General features: G+C 44.3%; 1 protein-coding gene across 2 annotated transcripts in view; it reads right to left on the bottom strand.

The window, feature by feature from the left end:
• The window catches only part of MYO5B (myosin VB), a 338248-nt gene that overhangs the window by 175236 nt on the left and 140502 nt on the right, over positions 1–22510 (bottom strand). For both annotated transcript variants that reach the window (XM_040264474.1, XM_040264475.1), the window contains exons 2-3: positions 16728–16838; positions 3969–4140 (exon numbers count right to left, since the gene is read on the bottom strand). In XM_040264474.1, the coding sequence (XP_040120408.1) occupies positions 3969–4140; positions 16728–16838 (283 nt within the window). The remainder of the gene's footprint in view (positions 1–3968; positions 4141–16727; positions 16839–22510) is intronic.

The following is a 22510-nucleotide window of genomic DNA, read 5'->3' as shown; positions in this document are numbered from 1 at the left end:
CCATAGCGGCTGTGCCAATTTACGTTCCCAACAACAGTGTAGGAGAGTTTCCTTCTCTCCACACCCTTTCCAGCATTTATCGTTTGGGGTTTTTGTCATGATCGCCATTCCGGCTGGTGTGAGGTGGTATCTCATTACAGTTTTGATTTGCATTTTGCTAATAATTAGCGCTGTTGAACATCTTTTCATGTGCCTCTTGGCCATCTGTATGTCTTCTTTAGAGAAAAGTCTATTTAGGTCTTTTCATTTGTTGATTGGGTTGTTTGTTTTGATGCTGGTAAGCAACAAAAACTGTTTGTAAATTTTAGACACTAATCCCTGCCAGTCACATCACTGGCAAATATCTTCTCCCAATCTTTGGGTTGACTTTTGTTTTGTTTACTATTTCCTTTGGTATGCAAAAGCTTCTTCAGTTTAAGTAGGCCCCATTTGTTTATTTTTATGTTTATTTCCATTATTCTGGGAGATGAACTGAAAAAGATATTGCTGCAATTTACATCTGAGAGTGTTCTCCCTATGTTTTCCTCTAGGAGTTTTACATCTAGTCTCACATTTAGGTCTTTAATCCATTTTAAGCTTATTTTTGTGTCTGTGGTATTAAAGAATAACCTAATTTTTATTTTTTTACATGTAGCTGTCCCAGTTTTTCCGGCACTCTTTGTTGAAGAGACTGCTTTTCCAATATTGTGTAGTCTTGTCTCCTCTGTCATAGATTAATTGACCATAGGTGCATGAGTTTATTTCTGGGCTTTCCATCCTATTCCATTGATCTATATTTCTATTTTTGTGCTAGTTCCATACTGTTTTGATGACTGAAGCTTTGTAGTATAGTCTGAAATCAGAAAGACTGATTCCTCCAGCTCTATTTTTCTTTCTTAAGATCGCCTTGGCTATTCTGGGTCTTTTGTGACTTCATACAGATTTTAAGATTTTTTGTTCTAGTTCTGTGAAAAATGCCATTAGTAATTTGATAGGGGTTGTAAACTGACATGAGTTTTAAAGGTCTCTGTTCACCTACATGAAAACTAAAGAAGAAAAGATGAACAGGATGAGTTTTAACCAATCACTCAACTAAATCAAGATGTATCTGTGTTTATCAAGCACTCTGCTGGGCTCTAATGGAGGAAAGGACAGGTCAGGCCTCTCTTCAAACACTCTGGAGCAGGGAATAAGCACAGATGCGTGGGCGTACACACAAACACATGCAGACACACAAACGCTCAGCAAACTGAATTCATAAAATAGACACGTACAAAGTGCTATAGGATCAGAAAAAGACGATACTGAACCCTGCCAAGAGGTGTCAGGCTTAAAAAAAAAAAATCTCAAAATTAAAATCTTTAAAAGGGACTGTTAAATTTCTCATTTGTATATGGGATGTCTTAACTAAAATACAAACAACTTGTGAATGGGAAATATGACTACACATCTTAATGTCAAATCTTGGCTCAATTATTGTGTGTGACTTTGCCGGTTCCTTAACTTCTGAGTGTCTTATCTTCATGGACTGCAAAATGGGGATGATAATTGCATTTCCCTGGTTATCCTGAGGATAAAATGATTCATAGAGAGCAATTCAGACCAGCATCTTGCATAGTAAGCACTGAGTGTCAGCTATTTTTTTTTATTATCTCACATCATATTATACCATGTATTATCTTTCATCTCTCTACTTTTTCCATCCTTTGTTCCTAAAAGGACACAATGCAAAGATGGACTCAATAAATACATGTTGAATGAAGAGTTATCAAGTCCTTTAACCCTTCAGATCTTTTATAGACGGACAAGGTAAAGTGATATTTGAGAATGTGGAAAGAGTTAAAAAAAAAAACCCACCAATTCAATGCTGAAGACAAGACAAATAAATGCCTTTTTCTATCACATAAAGAACATTCTGGATCTCAAGGGAACCATGGACACGTATAAAATATGTGAACGTTTCCAGTCCTTTGGGGAAGAGAAGGCAGGAATGGAAAGGGTCACTGCCAAGACGGGAGAGCTCTGCCACTGTGCTCCCTTTGGTTGTTTGAGAAGAAGCACAGTCAAGAGGGTGAGAAGATAAACTATAGACACATCTGATAGAGGACTGCTACCCAAAACATACAAGTGAAAAAAGTGAAAGTGAAAGTCACTCGGTCCTGTCCTACTCTGTGACCCCATGGACTATACTATCCAGGGAATTCTAAATATACAAAGAACTCGTAAAATCTAACAATAAGGAAACGAACCATCTGATTAAAAAACGGGCAAAAGACCTAAACAAACACCTCACCAAAGAAGATACGGAGATGGGAAACAAGCAGGGAAAGAAGATGCTCCGTACCATAAGTCACTGGGGAAATGCCAATTAAGACACCAGCAAGATAATACCACACCCCTATTAACATAGCCAAAATCCGGAACACTGATAACACCAAATGTGGCGAGCATAAGGAGCAAAGGAAACTCTTATTTCGTCACTGGTGGCAATGCAAAAGGGCACAGCCACTTTGGAAGTTTCTTATGAAACTAAACATAATCTTATCATATAATCAAATAATCATACTCATTGGTATTTATCCAAAGGAATAGAAAACATATTCACACAAAAACTTTTACATGATGTTTGTAACAGTTATATTCATAATTGCCAAACTCAGAAGTAACTAACATGGTCTACAATAGGTGAATGGATAAACTATGGTACATTAAACAATGGAATATTCGTGTTATGATGGAATATTATGCAGCCATTAAAAAGAATGAAATAATGATATTTGCGGCAACATGGATGGACCTAGAAATTGTCATGGTAAGTGAAGTAGGTCAGACAAAGAAAAATATGATATTGCTTATGAACAGAATCTGGAAAAAAGTATACAAATGAACTTATTGGTGAAATAGACTTAGAGAACAAACTTAAGGTTACCAGGGGGTAAGGCTAGTGTAGGTAGTTAGGGAGTTTGGGATCAACATATACACACACTATAATCAAAATGGATAACCAACAAGGACCTACTGTATATATAGCACAGGTAATTCTGTTCAATATTACATAACAAACTAAATGGGAAAAGAATTTGAAAATAATAGATACAGGTATATGTATAACTGATATAATTGGGGCTTCCCTGGTGGCTCAGACAGTAAAGCATCTGCCTGCAATGTGGGAGACCTGGGTTTAATCCTTGGGTCAGGAAGATCCCCTGGAGAAGGAAATGGCAACCCACTCCAGTATTCTTGCCTGAAAATCCCATGGACGGAGGAGCCTGGCAGGTTACAGTCCGTGGGGTCCCAAAAAGTCGGACACGACTGAGCAACTCCACATTCATATAACTGATATAACTGGGCTTCCCTGGTGGCTCAGCTGGTAAAGAATCTTCCTGCAATGCAGGAGACCTGGGTTCGATCCCTGGGTTGGGAAGAGCCCCTGCAGAAGGGAACAGCAACCCACTCTAGTATTCTGGCCTGAAGAACTCCATGGACTCTACAGTCCATGGGTGGCAAAGAGGCAGACACGACTGAATGACTTTCACAGTTTATATGTATAACTGTATCACTCTGTTGTATACCTGAAACTAATACAACACTGTTAATCATCTATACTCTGATATAAAATAAAAAGTTAAAATAAAAAAAAATCCAAGCCTGCAATACACTCGCAGCAGCACACTCAGCAGAGGGAGCAGAGGCCTGAGCCAGGACCCTGGGATGGATTCACTGCCTTCCCACTGACTCCAGGGCTGCACCTGAGCCAGTAAGCCACACGGTGTGGCCCACTTCTTCCCTGGTTGAGCTTTAACACCAATCCTTCCAAAGAGATGTACGGCAGCCTAACTAAACCATGTTCACTGATCGCAAACTTTCAAGTGAGAGGTACTTATTAATATAAATGAGACTGAAAGTAGGATTCTTAACCATTGGAGTTTAACACGTAAAGTTTGGAACCACTTTCAAACACACACAGCCAACAGATACCCCCTACTTACCACAGTAAGTGTAGATATGGTTGGACTCCAGGAAGCGGACCTTTAAATTATGCAAAACTGCAGGCTCATGGAGATAGCTAAGGGCAGTTAGGTCATTTTCTCCTACCAGGATATCTGGATTCCGCAGGAAGGGAAGTTGGTTGTTTTGGACATCGATGGGGTACTCCTGAATCTAAGGAAAGGCAAGTGACAGACACAAAAAGGCACAGATATGAATCTTTTCGCCTGTATTCAATGCCCGGTCTTGTCGGCTAGGACCACTACCCCATTAGGATTATAAATGAAGATAAATGTTTTAAAGAAAGCAAGTTGAACAAAAATACCTGTGCTGCTATAAGAGACCAGTCCAGGTAGAAAATTTGCAGAAAACATAATCCCAGTATATCAAGTGAATGGCATGAGAAATTCAGGAAGCACAGATAGATTCAATAAGGTGTTCTGCTTCTCAAGGCAAAAATACTTACTGAGGCTTTAATTCTATTGCAATAGGAGTACTGGTCTTTCTCCTATGCAGGAAAGCTTCTTTGGTCTGCCCCATTTAATGCTGGTGCTTCTTTACCCTTTCTCCCATCATCCAACTCATTTTCTTTGTTTATTATCTTGCAGCTAGCCAAGTGCTCTCCATGAATTTCATTCAAGTTGTTTACATGTTTTTTTCCCAACCTAACTGCAAGCTATTTTAGGGCAGTAACTAAACTTTGATCTAAAGTATGATAAGACTTTGATGGGTGTGTGTGTGTGTGTGTGTGTGTGTGAGATTAGGGATGTGTGATTACACATCTGAAGGTTAAATCTCAAATGCAAGGTGCCATCCTTGTACTCTCAGCATACACAATACTGTGCATGCTCAGTCGGTCAGGCATGTCCAGCTCTTTGTGACCCTATTAGCCTGCCAGGCTCCTCTGTCCATGGGATTCTCCAGGCAAGAACACTGGAGTGGGTTGCCATTTCCTTCTCCAGGGGATCTTTCTGACCTAGGGATCAAACTAGAGTCTCCTGCATCGAAGGCGGATTCTTTACCGACTGAGCTATGAGGGAAGCCTATACACAGCACTTGGACTACGTAAATATTCAAAATACGTTTAGGGACAGGATGTTTAACTGATTACATGTACACATGTAATCAATACAAAGATGTAATTAATAAAAGGAAGTGTTCTTTAACATTTAAACAAGAAGAACTTGGCTGCTGCTTACCATGTTTTATCAGAGTGTTAAGTTTCTTATGGTGTTCTTAAAAATAATCTGAGACCTTGTAAAAAGAGTTTCCTCAACACAGCTTATTTTCAGGAGCTCTTGGGTGGGGTTCAGGAATATCAATTGTTAAAAATCCCCATGTAATTCTGATACAGGTGGTCTATGAATCACATGTTAAGAATCACTAGTCTTCATAAGTCTTTCAGGAAAGTCTATAGATATAGCTTCAATTACTGGGTTAACAGTTAATTTCTAAAAGAATATGAATATCAGTGTGCTCTCCTGCCCTACTTTGAGACTTGTACTACCAGATACTAAGGTACATTATTAAACCTACTATGATATTGGCTTAAATCAAAGTAAAAATGGTGTTAAAAGAAGCAGATAAATGAAACATAACACCAGATCCAGAAATAAATGCAAGCACATATGGGTAAAATTTATTCATAACATTAAAATAGCAAATAAATGGATAAAAGGGACTTTTCAGTAGTAGGAGGTAAACTTGCAGCCATTTAGGGAAAAAAATGAGTCAACGTTCCATTCTTCCCCATATTAAATAAATGTTAGATGGGATAAAAAAATTAAAATCAAAAAGAAAAATAAAACCAATAAGAAAATGTGGGTAAATCTTCACAAAAGCTTTGAAAGAAAGTACCTTTGAAGGGTAATACAAAAGCCAGAACAATGAAGGAAACTATTCATTAATTTGACTACAATCTAAAACTTTAAAACCATCATAAAACACACCATAGGCTAGGCTAAGCCGCTTCAGTCATATCCTACTCTCTGCAACCCTAGGGACCATAGCCCGCCAGGCTCCTCTGTCCATGGGGTTCTCCCAGCAAGAGTCCTGGAGTGGGTTGCCATGCCCCCCTCCAGGGCATCTTCCCAACCAGGGACCGAACCCACGTCTGCTCTGGCTCCTGCACTGGCAGGCGGGTTTTCTACCACTAGCATCGCCTGGGAAGCGCCTTAAAAACACACCATGTGCAGAGAAAATGGAGAGAAGGGGACAGTTATTTTGCATTAATAAAGGAACCGACATTCTTAATGATCGAAGCGTTATAAGAAATTAAAAATAAAACCAATACTCCAACAGAAAATTGTGCATAGAATACAAGTCACAAAGAATTACTAATGGATAATATATTAAAAACTATTCAGCTTTTCACCATTAATGAGAGAGAGGGAAAAAAAGATTATTTACAGTCATTATCCATCAACTAAGCAAAGGTATAAAAACTGACAGGACCCCAACCAGGAAGGGTGTGGAGAAAAGGGTTCAGACTGATGTAACCTTTCTGGAGGGCAGCTGGCAACACTTTATCAGAATTTTTCATAAATATTCTTCCTCACCACCAGGAGACAATCTTACAAATGATCAAAGATATCAACTCCTGAAGCTATAAATATGAAAGTAAAGCACAACACAGACCTATATTTACCATCAGGCAGCTGCCAGAGCATTCTGCTGCATCTAACAAAAGGCACGTTATCGAATGAAATCTATAATAGGATTCCACTGATTTTAAACTATATATTAAAGTCTATCTGGAGAAGGAAATGGCAGCCCACTCCAGTACTCTTGCCTGGGGAATCCCATGGACAAAGGAGTCTGGCGGGCTACAGTCCATGGGGCTGCAAAGAGTTGGACACGACTAGGTAAATAACGGAAGTCTGGCTGGAATAATATCCCCACAAAATATCAATGGTTATCTGTGTTAGGTTTTCTTTAGACAGTTTCCTGTTATTGGATTATTTTATTTTAAATTTATTTTTATTTTTTGCTTCAGATTTTTTAAAATTTAAATTTATTTATTTATTTGGAGGATAATTATTTTACAATATTGTATTGGTTTTGCCATACATCAACATGAATCCGCCACGGGTGTATACGTGTTTCCCATCCTGAAGCCCCCTTCCATCTCCCTCCCCGTACCATCCCTCTGGGTCATCCCAGTGCACCAGTCCCAAGCATCCTGTATCCTGCATCGAACCTGGAAGTCTATTTTTTAATTGAAGGATAATTGCTTTACAGAACAGTGTTGTTGTTGTTCGTGTTTCAGTCACTCTATGATGAACCTAGTTCAGTTCAGTCGTTCAGTCGTGTCCTATTCTTTGTGACCCCATGGACTGCAGCACACCAGGCCTCACTGTCCTTGACCAACTCTGGGAGCTTGCTCAGACTCATGTCCATTGAGTCGGTGATGCCATCCAGCCATCTCATCCTCTGTCGACCCCTTCTCCTCCTGCCCCCAATCCCTCCCAGCATCAGAGTCTTTTCCAATGAGTCAACTCTTCTCATGAGGTGGCCAAAGTACTGGAGTTTCAGCTTTAGATTCAGACCTTCCCAAGAATGGACTGGTTGGATCTCCTTGCAGTCCAAGGGACTCTCAAGAGTCTTCTCCAACACCACAGTTTAAAAGCGTCAATTCTTTGGCGCTCAGTCTTCTTCACAGTCCAACTCTCACAGCCATACATGACCAATGGAAAAACCATAGCCTTGACTAGATGGACCTTAGTCGGCAAAGTAATGTCTCTGCTTCTGAATATGCTATCTAGGTTGGTTATAACTTTCCTTCCAAGGAGTAAGCGTCTCTTAATTTCATGGCTGCAATCACCATCTGCAGTGATTTTGGAGCCAAAAAAAATAAAAGTCTGACACTGTTTCTACTGTTTCCCCATCTATTTGCCATGAAGTGATGGGATCAGATGCCATGATCTTAGTTTTCTGAATGTTGAGCTTTAAGCCAACTTTTTGACTCTCCGCTTTCACTTTCATCAAGAGGCTTTTTAGTTCCTCTTCACTTTCTGCCATAAGGGTGGCGTCATCTGCATATCTGAGGTTATTGATACTTCTTCTGGTAATCTTGATTCCAGCTTGTGCTTCTTCCAGCCCAGCGTTTCTCATGATGTACTCTGCATAGAAGTTAAATAAGCAGGGTGACAATATACAGCTTTGATGTACTACTTTTCCTATTTGGAACCAGTCTGTGTGAAAAGAAGGGAAGCAAAAAGCAAAGGAGAAAAGGAAAGATTATAAGCATCTGAATGCAGAGTTCCAAAGAATAGCAAGAAGAGATAAGAAAGCCTTCCTCAGCGATCAATGCCAAGAAATAGAGGAAAACAACAGAATGGGAAAGACTAGAGATCTCTTCAAGAAAATTAGAGATACCAAGGGAACATTTCATGCAGAGATGGGCTCGAAAAAGGACAGAAATGGTAGGGACCTAACAGAAGAAGAAGATATTAAGAAGAGGTGGCAAGAAAACACAGAAGAACTGTACAAAAAAAGATCTTCATGACCAAGATAATCATGATGGTGTGATCAGTCACCTACAGCCAGACATCCTGGAATGTGAAGTCAAGTGGGCCTTAGAAAGCATCACTACAAACAAAGCTAGTGGAGGTGACGGAATTCCAGTGGAGCTATTTCAAATCCTGAAAGATGATGCTGTGAAAGTGCTGCACTCAATATACCAGACAATTTGGAAAACTCAGCAGTGGCCACAGGACTGGAAAAGGTCAGTTTTCATTCCAATTCCAAAGAAAGGCAATGCCAAAGAATGCTCAAACTACCGCACAATTGCACTCATTTCACATGCTAGTAAAGTAATGCTCAAAATTCTCCAAGCCAAGTTTCAGCAATATGTGAACCATGAACTTCCTGATGTTCAAGCTGGTTTTAGAAAAGGCAGAGGAACCAGAGATCAAATTGCCAACATCCGCTGGATCAGGGAAAAAGCAAGAGAGTTCCAGAAAAACATCTATTTCTGCTTTATTGACTATGCCAAAGCCTTTGACTGTGTGGATCACAATAAGCTGTGGAAAATTCTGAACGAGATGGGAATACCAGACCACCTGACCTGCCTCTTGAGAAACCTATATGCAGGTTAGGAAGCAACAGTTAGAACTGGACATGGAACAACAGACTGGTTCCAAATAGGAAAAGGAGTACATCAAGGCTGTATATTGTCACCCTGCTTATTTAACATGGTTTTACTAGAAATCAAAGGGTTTATGACATGATCAGAGACAATTAACTTTTGGCACAAAAAAAGACTTCACTGTATAATAATTGGGCCTTTGGGGGTAAAGAGGAGCCTGAATTTTAACACCTTTCCCAAGATTAAAGCTCAGTCACCCACTTAGATTGGACTTTCTCCTCTCAAGGCCAGGAGCTGGGAATCAGGAACACATGGGGCTCTCCCGTTGGTCTCCATCTAGCAAATGGAAAGGGATAAGAGGAAGAAACCCTAGCCCTAGACTTGGACTTACCAGTAGATGGCTATTTAAATTAAATTCATTAAAGCTAAATGTAATGAACACTTCAGTTTCTCACACTAGCTACACTTCAAAGGCCCAGTAGCCACAAGGAGCTAGTGACCTCCATACTGGACAATACAGATAGAGAACACTCCACTGTAGGACAATGTTCTCTTGGTCTGGAGTGCTCTAAACTCTGGATCTGTGATTCTTCCAACCCCATGGACTGGGTCTGCCAGGCTCCTCTGTCCATGGCATTACCCAGGCAAGAATACTGGAGTGGGTTGCCATTTCCTTCTCGAGGGGATCTTCCCCACCCAGGGATTGAACCTGCATTGCCTGCACTGGCAGGTGGATTCTTTACTGCTGAGCTATGGGAAGCCCCCCCTAACCAAGGAAGCCCTTATAATGCTTAGTAGGTGCTTAAAAAATATCAGTTGAATGAACGTTCGATCTTTTCATGACCTCTCCCATACCTCAATTCATGTCCATGCTACATGGTACCACAGCAAGGGAACATAATCATAGAAACATCTTCAAATGACAAATCTCAGCACAAAGATTTGGAGTCACTGGTCAGCATATACAGTAGAGAAGGAGAAAGAAGTGTTCTTTATGCATAGAAACAGAAGGTCTAGAGGAAAGAAAAGCTAGTGAAAATAAAGTCAGCAACCCTGAAGTGCCACATGGCTCATCCTTTGATATAAATGAGCCCAACTAGGAGTTAAACCTTGTATGCAAACCCTCGCCGTCAGCTAAAGCAGTGGCTCTCAACCCTTCCGGCACCTTGGAATCCCACGGGGAGCTTGCAAAAAGATGCTATGCTGTGTCCTTTTCTCCAAACTCTGATTTAAGTCGTCTGGCTGTGCTGGGGCTTTGCAGAATTTTTAGAAACCCTCAAGAGTTTCTATTGTGCAGCCAAAGTTGCGAACCACTGAACTCAGTGGTTCTGCTGTGCTGAGCCCATTGCTTCACTTGCACAGACAGCAGCTGCCCCAGCTGTAAGATGAGAGGACTGGTCCCAGTAATCTCTAAGGGCCCTTCCAACCTTATTGGTCTAAAGTACTTAACTTAGGTCAGTGGTTGTGGGGGTGTTCTCTTTGGTGTTCTCTTTGTGAGCTGTCATGCAGAGAAAATAGGAGACCTCAAGGCATGAATCCACTTACACTCGCTGTAATAGCCAGTGTTCGGCTCCAGGGTCATTCAATACACACTAAAAGGCCATTTAACATTATGTCCTAAATGAGTACAAAAAACATTCACTTAATGAATGTCCTGCTGTCTGATTCTGTAATGGTTCTGTGTTTAAGTCTTATATTTCCATCTTTTCCAGTCTCCGAAAAGATCAAGTTTCTTAAAAAGAACCTTCTTATTCCTCCCCTTGTACCATTTAGCCCAGGCCCAAGCACAAGCATGCAATTACTTGAAAAACAAAATACTGTGGAACTCATGTGAACTTGCCTGTGAGGAAGGGTCAGTTAGGTTATGAAGAAATAAGAAATTAATGCTGAAATCTCAGTGGCTCAACACCACAAAGGTGGTATATAATAATTGCTCATTAATAATTGTTTTTAATGAATGAATAATAAATGAATGGTGATGCAAGTTAACTAAAGGAAAAAAAAACCTTAGGTGAAAATAGGCAATTAAAGAGTTTAAATTATATAAAAAAAGAAATCACAGCAGCACAAAAACACGAAGTCATAGATAGCACATTCCATTAGAATACAGACTTATAAAAGTTTAGCTTTCAACATGGTATCTTTCAGCAATGACAAGTTCAGGGCCATTGTCTCTATGGGCAAAGTTGAGTTCGTCAACTTTGGCAGTTTTCATCTAGGACTGATAGCTGTTTCTTTCGGAGAGGGTCCTCTCAGCAACATTCCTGACCTCTACCTGTCACTAGATGCCAATAGCAAACCTCCCTCCTCAGTTATGACAATCAAACTGTATTCAGACAGTGCCAAATGTCCCTTAGGGGCAAAAATCACTGCTTCACTGATCTCTAAGCAGAATTAGCTACGCAAAATATGCTAACACAAAAGATCATGAATCCAGCAGGGGAAGGGGTGGCTGATGAATAACAGATGTGAATGTACTTAATGCCACTGAGCTGTACTCTTAAAAATGGTGAAGACAGTAAAGTTTATGTTACATGTATTTTACAATAAAATACATTAACTAAAAACCTAAAACCCACTGTAGACAAAATAACTAATTGTACTGGTAAAAAATATTACCAATAGATATTTATATGCAATGTATTGTTTTATCACTTAAAGGAACCTTTTCTTTCTTTTTTTTTTGCATCTGTACAATGTAACTATTCTTGCCATCTAGCCAAAGTGTAATACTGTCTCAATCATGGATTATTGTGCAAAACAAAGATAAAGAGAAGAAGTATTAGAAGGCACATAAACCAATATGAAAGTAAGAAAGAATGGAAAAACCAGGAAAACAAAAAGAAAAAAGAAATAAAGTCACTTGCACTAAGAGGCTTTACTGGTACCAGAGGAGTATTACCCGGTACTCTCAGCTCTGTGGCTTTGCCAGCTGCACTCACAGCTGACATTTAATCTGCATGGGGTTTACACAAGCTCTGAGCACTCTCAAGGTGTGTGGTCTGAATGCACGGACGTGTAAGGATGACAGTCCTTGCTCTTCTGTGAGGCTGTCCCTTCTTGACTGCAAGAGCCATGTTGGCTATCTCCTCGAGATAATATCCTGATACATCCTGTACCATCCTCAGAGCTGAGCAAGAGAGGCCCTTCCCTGGACTCTGCATCTTAAAGGGCGCCAAAATGACGAATGCACAAGCAGCTTTTAATGCGCTTCTTTAAGTGTTCTTTAACAGAACACGTGGAACCTCTGTCATTTGGGATCAGTGTTCAGGGCTCACACCTTGAGAGCTACAACCTTCAACACATACTCTGGTGAAAAACAAGAGTATCAGACCCGGGGTCACCTCTTGCCCTGTGTCCTCGAAATAAGATAAAACATGTTCAGGCACCTTGAAGGGTCATGGGCTATAAGGCCACGATGTCAGAGACAGACAATGCCTCGGGTGGGGAGGGGAACTGGGCAGCAAAGACATTTAAATACAAGGAAGACAAATTAGCTCATACTGCAATTCATGGGGTCGCAAAGAGTCGGACACGACTGAACTGAACTGAGCCAGATAGCACAAACACAAAAAACCAACCAACCAAACAAAAAACCTCACACAATGAAACAGCGTTTCCCTGTTGGGCCAAATATCCAATTCCTGCTTCTCTGTCTATTCTCATCATGGCTCCAGAGGTGCTCACACATCAGCACAGTTGTGCAACCACTGCTAACCTGACACATGAGGGACGCTGTGCACTACTGAACAAGTCACATTCCTCCTAAACCTGCGCACATGCGGGTATAGGCATGGCAAGCCTAAGGGAAGGCAGCGGTTCTTTCCGCTGGCAACTAGACAGAGACGGAACAGTAGGCTTGCAAGTATCTTAACTGTAACATACTAAACGCTTTGTTTTTCAAGAGTCAGAAAGGCCAGACTTACCTAAATAATTCTCATAAAACATGCTTCTGATATTTAAACAGATGTAGGCTACATCCCTACTCTTGTCCTGGCCTCACAAACATTAGCAGGCTTGGACATGCAGAGACTCAGGTAGAGCACACTGGTCTTCTTAAAGCTCGCGTCACCCGACCTTCCTCTCATTCACGAACATGCCGGGTCCTCGCACACTAGGAGTAAATAGCTCTGGACGCTGGATATAAACTCGGGTGGAAAAACAGAATTTAAACACGAAACCATGGCAACACGGGGAGAGTTTTCCCTGCCAGTAGAGGGCAGGGGCTGAGCAGTTTGTAGGGGAGGTGGGGGCAGGAGAGAGGAGGTTGGTCGGGCACAGGTCCACACCACACCAAGAATGAGGAAGTTGTACATATCACCAAGATCTGCATGCACTGAGGGGCTTTCCCCGGTCTCAACAGAGTACCACGCCAAGGGTTGGCACACTTAGATACGTTGCATCCCTCACAGCTGTGCAGAGAAAAGATGGTTCTTTCCACTTAAGGGGCTTCCCTGGTGGCTCAGAGGGTAAAGCATCTGCCTGCAATGCGGGAGACTCGGGTTCAGCCCCTGGGTTGGGAAGATCCCCTGGAGAAGGAAATGGCAACCCACTCCAGTACTCTTGCCTGGAGAGTCCCATGGACAGAGGAGCTTGGTGGGCTACAGTCCATGGGGTCGCAAAGAGTTGGACATGACTAAGCGACTTCACTTTCTTTTTCCACTTAAGAAGTTTCCCATCTTCACACTGGCGTCAACAGAACACATCTTACTTTGTGTGAAATGAAACAAGCCAGACATAAAAGGACAAGTGTCCCATGACTCCACTCCTGTGGGGTACCTAGAAAAATCCAACTCAGAGACAGAAAGTGGAATAGGGATGGCCACGGACTGCAGTGAGAGGGGACAGAGGGAGTCAGTGGTCAATGGGCACAGTTTCAGTTTTGCAAGATAAAGAGTTCTGATGGCAGCACCACAGTGGGTAAGTATTTCATGGCACTGAAAACAGGTGCCATGGTAAGCTCTACGCTTTGTATATTTCACCCAAATAAATAAATAAGCAGGCACACAGAGGGAAAAAGAAACATCTTAGAGGAACTGTGGGGTCAGGGGGCTGACTTCCTTGAGCAGGGCGGAGTGCATGGGTTGCTTCCTGCTAAGGTGGAAGCCCAGTGGTTATGAACATTAATGTTTTTGAAGAGAACTAGCTTATTTTCATCCTTTGCGCTGCAGTTAAACCCACACTACCGGACTTCAGATGGAGAAGCAGGGTGGGGAAAGAGACTCCAGGGTGCAGTTTCTGGCCAGCTTGGTGTATCAAGGATGCTTTCAACTACAGAGGAGATTCTTCAAACCTTCAGAGTCTAGCCATCTAACTTCTGCGCTCCCGGCTCAGGTCCGCAACTCAGCTGAGTAGCTGCTAATGACAGCTCAGAGCCAGCAGTGGACAAACCACAGCCCGCAAGCCACCTGGACAGAATGCAACATTCAGAGCCCATTATTCCTCCAGAGCTGCTCATCTCCAGCCCTAGGCATCTCTTCTGATTACAGCTGACGGCCATAATGGAGCAGTGGAGGGGGCAGGGGAGGAGTCCTGGGCAGCTGCCAGGGTTAGTCACGCCAGGCAGAATTCACTCTCAGCTGAGGAAGCGGGCATCTGCTCTGTTTTAGCAACATGGCAGTTTGGCCCTCCCTCCCACCTGAGGACTCTCAAAAAACACCCACCCACTTACAAAATCAAATGAAATGAAATCAGCTGGAATGGAAGATATGCCATTCACATGGGTGAACTAATTTTATTTTGTTTGGGGTGTGGGGTGGGAAGTTATTCAACATGATAAACATATTCCATCTGTCGGGAATTTTGCTTCTCACCTCAAAACCAAGAGGAGGCTGGAGAGGTCTGCCTGCAAGGGAGGGGAAAGGGAGGCGGGCACGCTTTGGTGTAAACACTTTCTAATAAACTGACCAACTCGCTGTCCAGGATTGACCCAGCGATGCGCTCAAAGTTAGGAAGAGAAGTTAGGAAGGGAAAGACATTCAACCTCCCTGCTAATTAGTGAATTAATCACCAGCCACTGCAGGCACATGTGAGCCAGGGAAGACAAGGTCCTTTTCTCAAGCAGGTCATTACTACCTAGACAGACAAGAGCAAAGAACTAGAAAGCAGGTAAAACAGGAAGACGGTAAGTGATCAGAGGCTGAGTAACAGGAGACCAGCTTTCAGCGCTCCCACAGCTCAGAGGCAGGCAGGGACCACCTGAGCCCCAGCCTCCCCTCCAAGAGAGGCCTGCTCTGCAGCCCCTCAGATCTGACCCAGCCCAAGGCCAAAGCTTGAGTTCTTCTGGCCGCTTGATTCCAAGCCTGTTTGTCTCCTAGTCTCCCCCTCGCAAATGCAGCACCCCTGACCTGCCTCCTTAGCCTCGGGCCCTGTCTGTCTCCTTCTCTGGTGGCTTCCAGGTGCACTGGCCTCCCTTCCTTCCACACACCCAAAGGGGACACACTGGGCCTTGGGGCTGTGGCGACAACTCCTGCCTGGGCCATTCCCCTTGGCCCTCGCAGCCTGAGTCTTCAACGCCAGCTCCCTTCCACGACCCCCACCCCGCCGCTGGCCGACACCCCCGCCTCTGCCTGCTCCCTGCCACTTTCCTCCCTGGCATCGTCCACTGCCTCCATGCCTACTGCACCTGCCAGGGCTCTTTCCCATATTTCTTTGTTCACGTCCTCTGCACCCTCCAGCACTGAGCTCCCCTCCGTGGCAGGGTCACAACTGATCACCCATACACACCCCATGACCAGCACCGGCAAGTCTTCAAATAACTGTGACAGGCACACATCACAGGAGGGGTAATGACATGAAGGTCATGAAATGGTAAATGGAATCAGACCTTCTAGAAGAAATGGGATTTCCTGGTGACTGCCTTGTCTTCCTTTTGAGCAAAACAATCTGAAAAATCAACTAATTAAAAGACTCTCACTGGAGCTACTAACAGCACTTGCATGCCAGGCATGACTCCTATGCATTGCCACATAGTGACGCATTTTATTCTCCTGTGCACCCTAGGCAACCCCATGTCACAGATAAAGTAACAGGCATATAAAAATTGCTAACTTGCACAAGGGCACAAAGGTAGCAAGGGCCGAGCCAGGATCCCGGCCCTGGCAGGCTGGATCCAGAGCCAGGGGTCCAACCACTGGACCAGGCACTGGCTCTCAGGGTAAGTGGCTCCCCCCTCACCTCCCACCAGTGCCTCATCCCCATGGAGGGAAGCCCCCTTTGTCCGCCACCCCACTGGGAAGATTCTCCTCTCAGCCACCCGGGATCTCTCAGCTGGGCACTTGTGTGTACTGCGCCATCCATCAGCAGCTGCATGGTTTAGACCTTCACGTACGTCACCATCTCTAGTCAGTTCATGAAACTCTTTGCAACCCTATGGACCGTAGCCTGGCAGTCTTCTCTGTCCATGCGATTCTCCTGGCAAGAACACTGCAGTGGGTAGTATTCTTGCTTAGAGAATTCCATGGACACAAGAGCCTGGTGGCTACGGTCCATAGAGTCACAAAGAGTTGGACACGACTGAAGCGACTTGGCACGCACATACAGCACCATCTACAGCAACAAAAAGGACCCCGGGAACTCAGACGCACCACCGTGCAGGACACACTCAAGCTACAGTTAGCGTCCAACCCTGTCCAGCGGAACCCGGCGCGCCCACCCCCTGGGCTATACTCACGGTTTCATCTTCCAGTCGGAGCTGGAGGCTCTTGTCCCCCTCCTTGTAGTCCTTGGTTAATTCAGCGGAGCACCACACTTCATCGGGGTCAGGGATCCAGACCCTTGTGTACTGAAAGAGTAAAACAAAAAGGTTAGATGACGAGACAAGCTTTCAGGCGTGCTCTCTACCAGAGACCCTCAGGAGACCGTTTAAAGCCATCTCCACACATTTTCCTCCCTTCTCATTTCAAGATACAAGGTGTTCCAGTACCAGGATGACAGACAAATGATAACTCACTGGATTGGTAACAGAAGACACCTTCAGGATCCTATGAGAATATTACAGATCAATGAAATTCTTATTCTACCAGGGAACGCCAAGCCTAAGGTTTGTTCTATCCAGAGTTTAGTTTGTTCTACCCAGAGTTTTACACCATCTCAAAAGGTGCTACAAAATATCTATGTCAGAGGGAGCACCTAGTGAGCTGTAAACAAAAGCATAAAATGACACTTGCAAAACCCAACAAGATAGTGTAGCAAGTCCTCAGAGCCTGGGAATCTCTGCTTTGGTATTTTGCATTCAGTGTCAAAGCTATTTTCCTGCAGAAGTGAAAGAAAGTGGTCAGCAAATTGAAACTGTGTTAATATATTCCTGAGTTGTCAGCAGCCTCATTTTAGCTGTGCATTCTTTAAACCACAAACATATCCCCAAATCTCACCCATCCTCCCCCAGCCACCATCCGCACTGGGGATCCGCAAGGTCATTAAGCTGCCCAGATCCGGGCAGGGAAGAATGCAGCCAGTCTCCGCTGCGTGGGAGGCACTGTTCAATGTCCCTCGGGGGCTCTGGCCCTGACGGCACATTAGAATCACCTGGGAGCCTTGGAAAGACCAGGTCTGGGCCCACCTCGGACCCTGCAGTCCAAGTCTGAGGGGACCTGAAATCTCCAAGGTGAGCTTTCAGGCCCAAAGTCCAGAGTGCAGCCGGGAGAAGCAGCGTCTGCCGCACCGGACGGCAGCATTTGGATCTCCCAGTGATGTCACCTTCGGCAACACACGCCTGCCATCCGTCAGACACATCTCTCAGTATTTGCCTCACAGGCATGCGATTTCCACGGGGCCTGTTTGGTTGAGAAGCTGTGTGCATGAGCACACACCCTCCCTCTTGTAGATATAATATAGGAGATGTAAGAGATATAGCTTCAGTACCTGGCTCAGGAAGATCCCCTGGAGGAGAAAAAGGCAACCCACTCCAGTCTTCTTGCCTGGAGAATCCTATGGACAGAGGAGCCTAGCAGGTTACAGTCCATGGGGTCACAAAGAGTCAGATATGACTGAGCGTGTGTGTGTGTGTATACATATGTATGTATATATATGTATGTCACAGGATATTTTTAGCAAACCTGAAATTAATAGCTCTTAAGACCAAGGACCAGCCAGAATGTGTGCCTGGGTCAGCATCACTCACCTCCCTCACGGACAGACAGCAAATCTCCCTGTGGCCACTCAGGTACTGGCTTGATTTGAGTCCTGCTTCTTTTTTTTTAAATACAGCATTCTCCTCCAAGTGATCACTGACCTTCTGAAAAAGCAAGCCCCAGCCCCTGCTACACTTGTCTATAATTTGCTATCAAGGAGTGAAAGTCTTGAGGCAAGAAACTCAGAAAACACAGTTAATAGGAAAGCAAACCACCAATTTGTATTGCTGATACCCCAGCTCTGGGTACAAAGCCAAAGCTGTCCTTTGGCTTTACAATGAATCAAGTTCACAGAATCTTCTCTCTACCTCTGAACCTGGCCTAGAGCGAGATATTACTGTATCTTTAGAGGAAGATACTATAGAGCTTTATAGCATCTGAGTGCTATGGAATAAGACACGAAGAAAACTCAGAGGTTTCTCCAGTGAAAACTGAGTGTTTCAGCATTTCTCTTCCCTCGGGTGTTCTAACTTACCTTCTCCTTTGCCATTTAAGCCTGCCATCCATCCAGCTGGGGGGACTTGCAAGTTCCTGTCCCCCAGCTTCAGGACCTCCCAGAGCCCCACTACAGCCCCCGTCCCTGAGTGAGGCTGCCAGGATGTCCCCTCCAGTCAGAGGCAGGGCAGCACACCCAGAAGGCTCTAACTCACAGCCTAGTCTCCACTCAGTGTAAAACAGCCCTGGGAGAGGCTGAAGATAAAGTGACAAGTGACAGGAGGGGGCAAATGCCGACAGAGAGCGAGTGGCAGTGATGAGCTGTGGACATGGTCAAGTTGGGTGATGCACTGCAAGCCACAGCCCGCACGGGGCTCCCCTACCTTAACCCTGCTGTCCCCGTGCCTCGCATAGGACAGTTGACTGTGCGCAGCAGCGGGGAACCTCGCTGCCTGGCCCTTCTGCTGTTTCTTACTCTGGGAGGGTCTGTTTACCTTTCCACTTACATAAATCTTCTCTAAGTAGAATGAAAACACCTGGTAGGTGGAAAATTGTCGTTTATATTTTCCAATACCCACAGAATCTTTGACTGAGTGCAGAAGAATTGACGCTTTTTTATTGTGGTGCGGGAGAAGACTCTTGAGAGATCAAACCAGTTCATCCTAAGGGAAATCAATCCTGAATATTCATTGGAAGGACTGATGCTGAAGTTCTAATACTTTGGCCACGTAAAGAGCTGACTCACTGGAAAAGATCCTGACGTGGGAATGATTGAAGGCAAAAGAAGGCGGCAACAGAGGATAAGATGGTTACAGAGCATCACCGACCCCATGGACATGAATGTGAGCAAACTCCAGGAAACAGTGAAGGACAGAGAAGCCTGGTGTCCATGGGGTCACAGAGTTGGATACAACTTAGTGGCTGAAGAACAACAGCAACAGAAGCTAACACAGCATCAGGGGCATGAGGGGACCCTAACCATACTTCAGCTCCTTGCTGCTCCGAGAGAGGACCTCAGCCACACCACTGCCTGGGAGTTTGTCAGAGATGCATAATCTCACACCCAGGGCTAAGAACAGGCTCATCCAGCACCTGCTGTTCTGCCCCTGCCTATGACCTCAGTCTTCCCTGCCTTGGTACACAGGCCAGACTACAGCCTGGGCTGAATGCAGTGTGCCAACTCTTTTCATACAGCCCATGAGTTAAGAACGGTCTTTAAGTGGTTAAATGGCTGAGGGGGGAAAAAAAAATCAAAAGAATGATAATTACATGCTAATGCATGAAAACTGTGTGTCAGATTCTGGTGTCCATAAAGTTTTATTGGAACACGACACAGTCTACTTAATGCTGCCTATGGCTGCTTCCACATATCAGTGACGGCTGTGACACAGGCCCTACGACCCCCCAAACCTAACTTATTTGCTCTCTGGCCCTTTGCAGAAGAGGTTTGCTGCCCCCACCACCCCGACCTTTGAACACACCGTTTGCTCAACCTAAAATGTCCCTTCCCCCCGTCCACGTGGGCAGAGTCCAAGTTCCAGCGCCGTCTCCCCACTGAATCCTTCCTTTCCTGTGCCTGCAGAGGCAGCCCTTCCCAACACTGGGCTGTGGCAACCAGAGCTTCTTGCATCAACCTTTTTTATGGTTCTGCAATTGTTTTCTTTCACATCAGTTTCCTCTTACTACTTCAAGGTCCCTCAGATACACCATCAGGCATCTTTGTATCCCTAGCAAGTAGGAGATGCTCTGGAAATGTTTACTGAGACAGGAATCAGTGGAGAGACGTGAGTGGACATACACGTGGAATCTCAAAAACAGTACAAATGAGTTTCTTTGCAAAACAGAGATAGACTTACAAACACAGAAAACAAACTTACAGTTCCCAAAGGGGAATGAGGGGAGGGGTAAACTGGGAGGCTGGAATTTACAGATGCACACTGCCATACATAAAATAGATAAACAAGGATTTACTGTGTAGCACAGAGAGCAAGACTCAATATCTTGTAATAAACTATAATGGAAAAGTTGAAAAACAACATACATATAGACACACATAAATAATCAAATCACTTTGTTGTACACCTGAAACTAAGACGTTACTGTAAATTAACTATACTTCAATTTAAAATGAAAGGCCTTGAGGGAGGAATACAGATGTGATCTGAGCTGTGGAGATGGAAAGAATTTGTCAGGGAAGGGTTTCCTTTGCAGTAGTGGAAAGGTTTGGTAACTGGATAGACAAGCTGGTCGTGCAACATCGTGAATGTACCAAATGCTACTGGACTGTTCACTTAACAGTTAATCTTGTGTGACATGAACTTCACTCTAATTTAAACAACAAAAGCAGTGCTGGTCGCACATGGTGCAGACAGCATCCTGTACGCCTCTCTCCTGACAGGGGTTCTCACTTCTCACCTCTGGGAAAGCAGTAAGATCAAGTATCTTCTCTTAACAGAAAGCCATCATTTCTATGAATGAGCCAGATAGAGACTTCCTAGAACCAAGCTTCTGCACTGCCTTTTCATTTTTTTCTCACCTTCAAGGAATTTCTTCCAACAAACCAGACCTCTACAGCTTTCCTGGAGGCAGCCGATTGTAGGGAAGACGAGCGCCCTCACCTAGCCCAATTACAGGACTACTCCATTGGTCACTGTGCTGTCTGAACAATGCTCAACTCCATCATATCAAAGTAAAACAAAATAACGTCTGACCTAGCTGTTAAAGAAAAACTGCTTTTTCATTTGGAAAGAGCCCTGTGTATTACCCGGAGAAGGCAGATGCTCTGTGAAATGAAACGCATTAGTACCTAGAACACGTGCTCCAAGCCCAAGTTCATCCCCCCATCTCTGCAGGCCGCACAGAGGCAGCTCCCTTACCCCGGAGGGACTGGCTGCCTCCGAAAACTGTGCTCAACCCTGGTCGCACAGGAGAATCACCCGGGGAGCTTTTTCAGCATCTCCAGCCAGGCAGCCCCTCAGGCTAATTACATCACACTCCAGAGGGGGGCAACCAGGCAGCGATTTTTAAAGCTCCCCAGACGTACCCTGTGTGCAGGCAGGTCTGAAAAACCAGTGGTCCTTGGAGTTTGCTTTGGTAACTGATATGCAGGGCCATACAGACCCTCATGTGCCCAGAGGCCTCTCTCCACTGGCCTGTCGTTGAATGTGAAATTTCAGCCTCAGGATTCTTCACCCTGAGCGAAAGCACCATCTGCAGAAAGCCCCAGCAAAAATGTGAATACAGTACTGAGAGGAGTATGGTATTTACCCATAAATACCAATTATCACGCACTGCAGTTCTGAAACAGTTTGGTGTCATTTAGGGAGTTTCTGAAGAGCTCCAGTACTACAGTCCTTCGTGTCTCAGCACAGAAAAGAATTCAGTGAGAGACAAAGTGATACAAAAGTGATTAGTCAGAAGAGGACGCTTGTGAGGTTTACAAGCAGGGTTGTGGGGTGGGTGGGCAGCGAAGGGGTGCTGTGCCCTGAGAACTTAGTGGGCTACAGTTTTATAATCAAAGGAAAAGTCGGGAGGGGGAGAACTTCTCTGTCTCTCTCGAGTAAAGTCATGCTTCCATCATCAGCTCCTCCCTCCAGGTTAAGCAGGGGAGTTTTCTTGTCCCTACATGGTCAAGCTCAGAGGTAAAGAATCCGCCTGCCAGTATAGGAGATGCAAGGTTGATCCCTGGGTCGAGAAGATCCCCTGGAGAAAGAAATGGCAACCCACTTCAGTATGCTTGTCTGGAAAATTCCATGGATAGAGGAGCCTGCTGGGCTATATAGTCCATGGAGTCACAGTCAGTCAGAAATGACTTAGTGACTAAACAACAGCAGCAACATGGTCAAGCTAGTACCACGATTTTTCTTCAATACATGCAAAGAGCTTGTCC

Source organism: Oryx dammah, unplaced genomic scaffold (assembly GCF_014754425.2).
Source record: "Oryx dammah isolate SB20612 unplaced genomic scaffold, SCBI_Odam_1.1 HiC_scaffold_22, whole genome shotgun sequence".
Classification (NCBI taxonomy): Eukaryota; Metazoa; Chordata; class Mammalia; order Artiodactyla; family Bovidae; genus Oryx; species Oryx dammah.
Note: the sequence above shows the minus strand (reverse complement) of the source record. Positions and strands in the feature narration are given on the sequence as shown.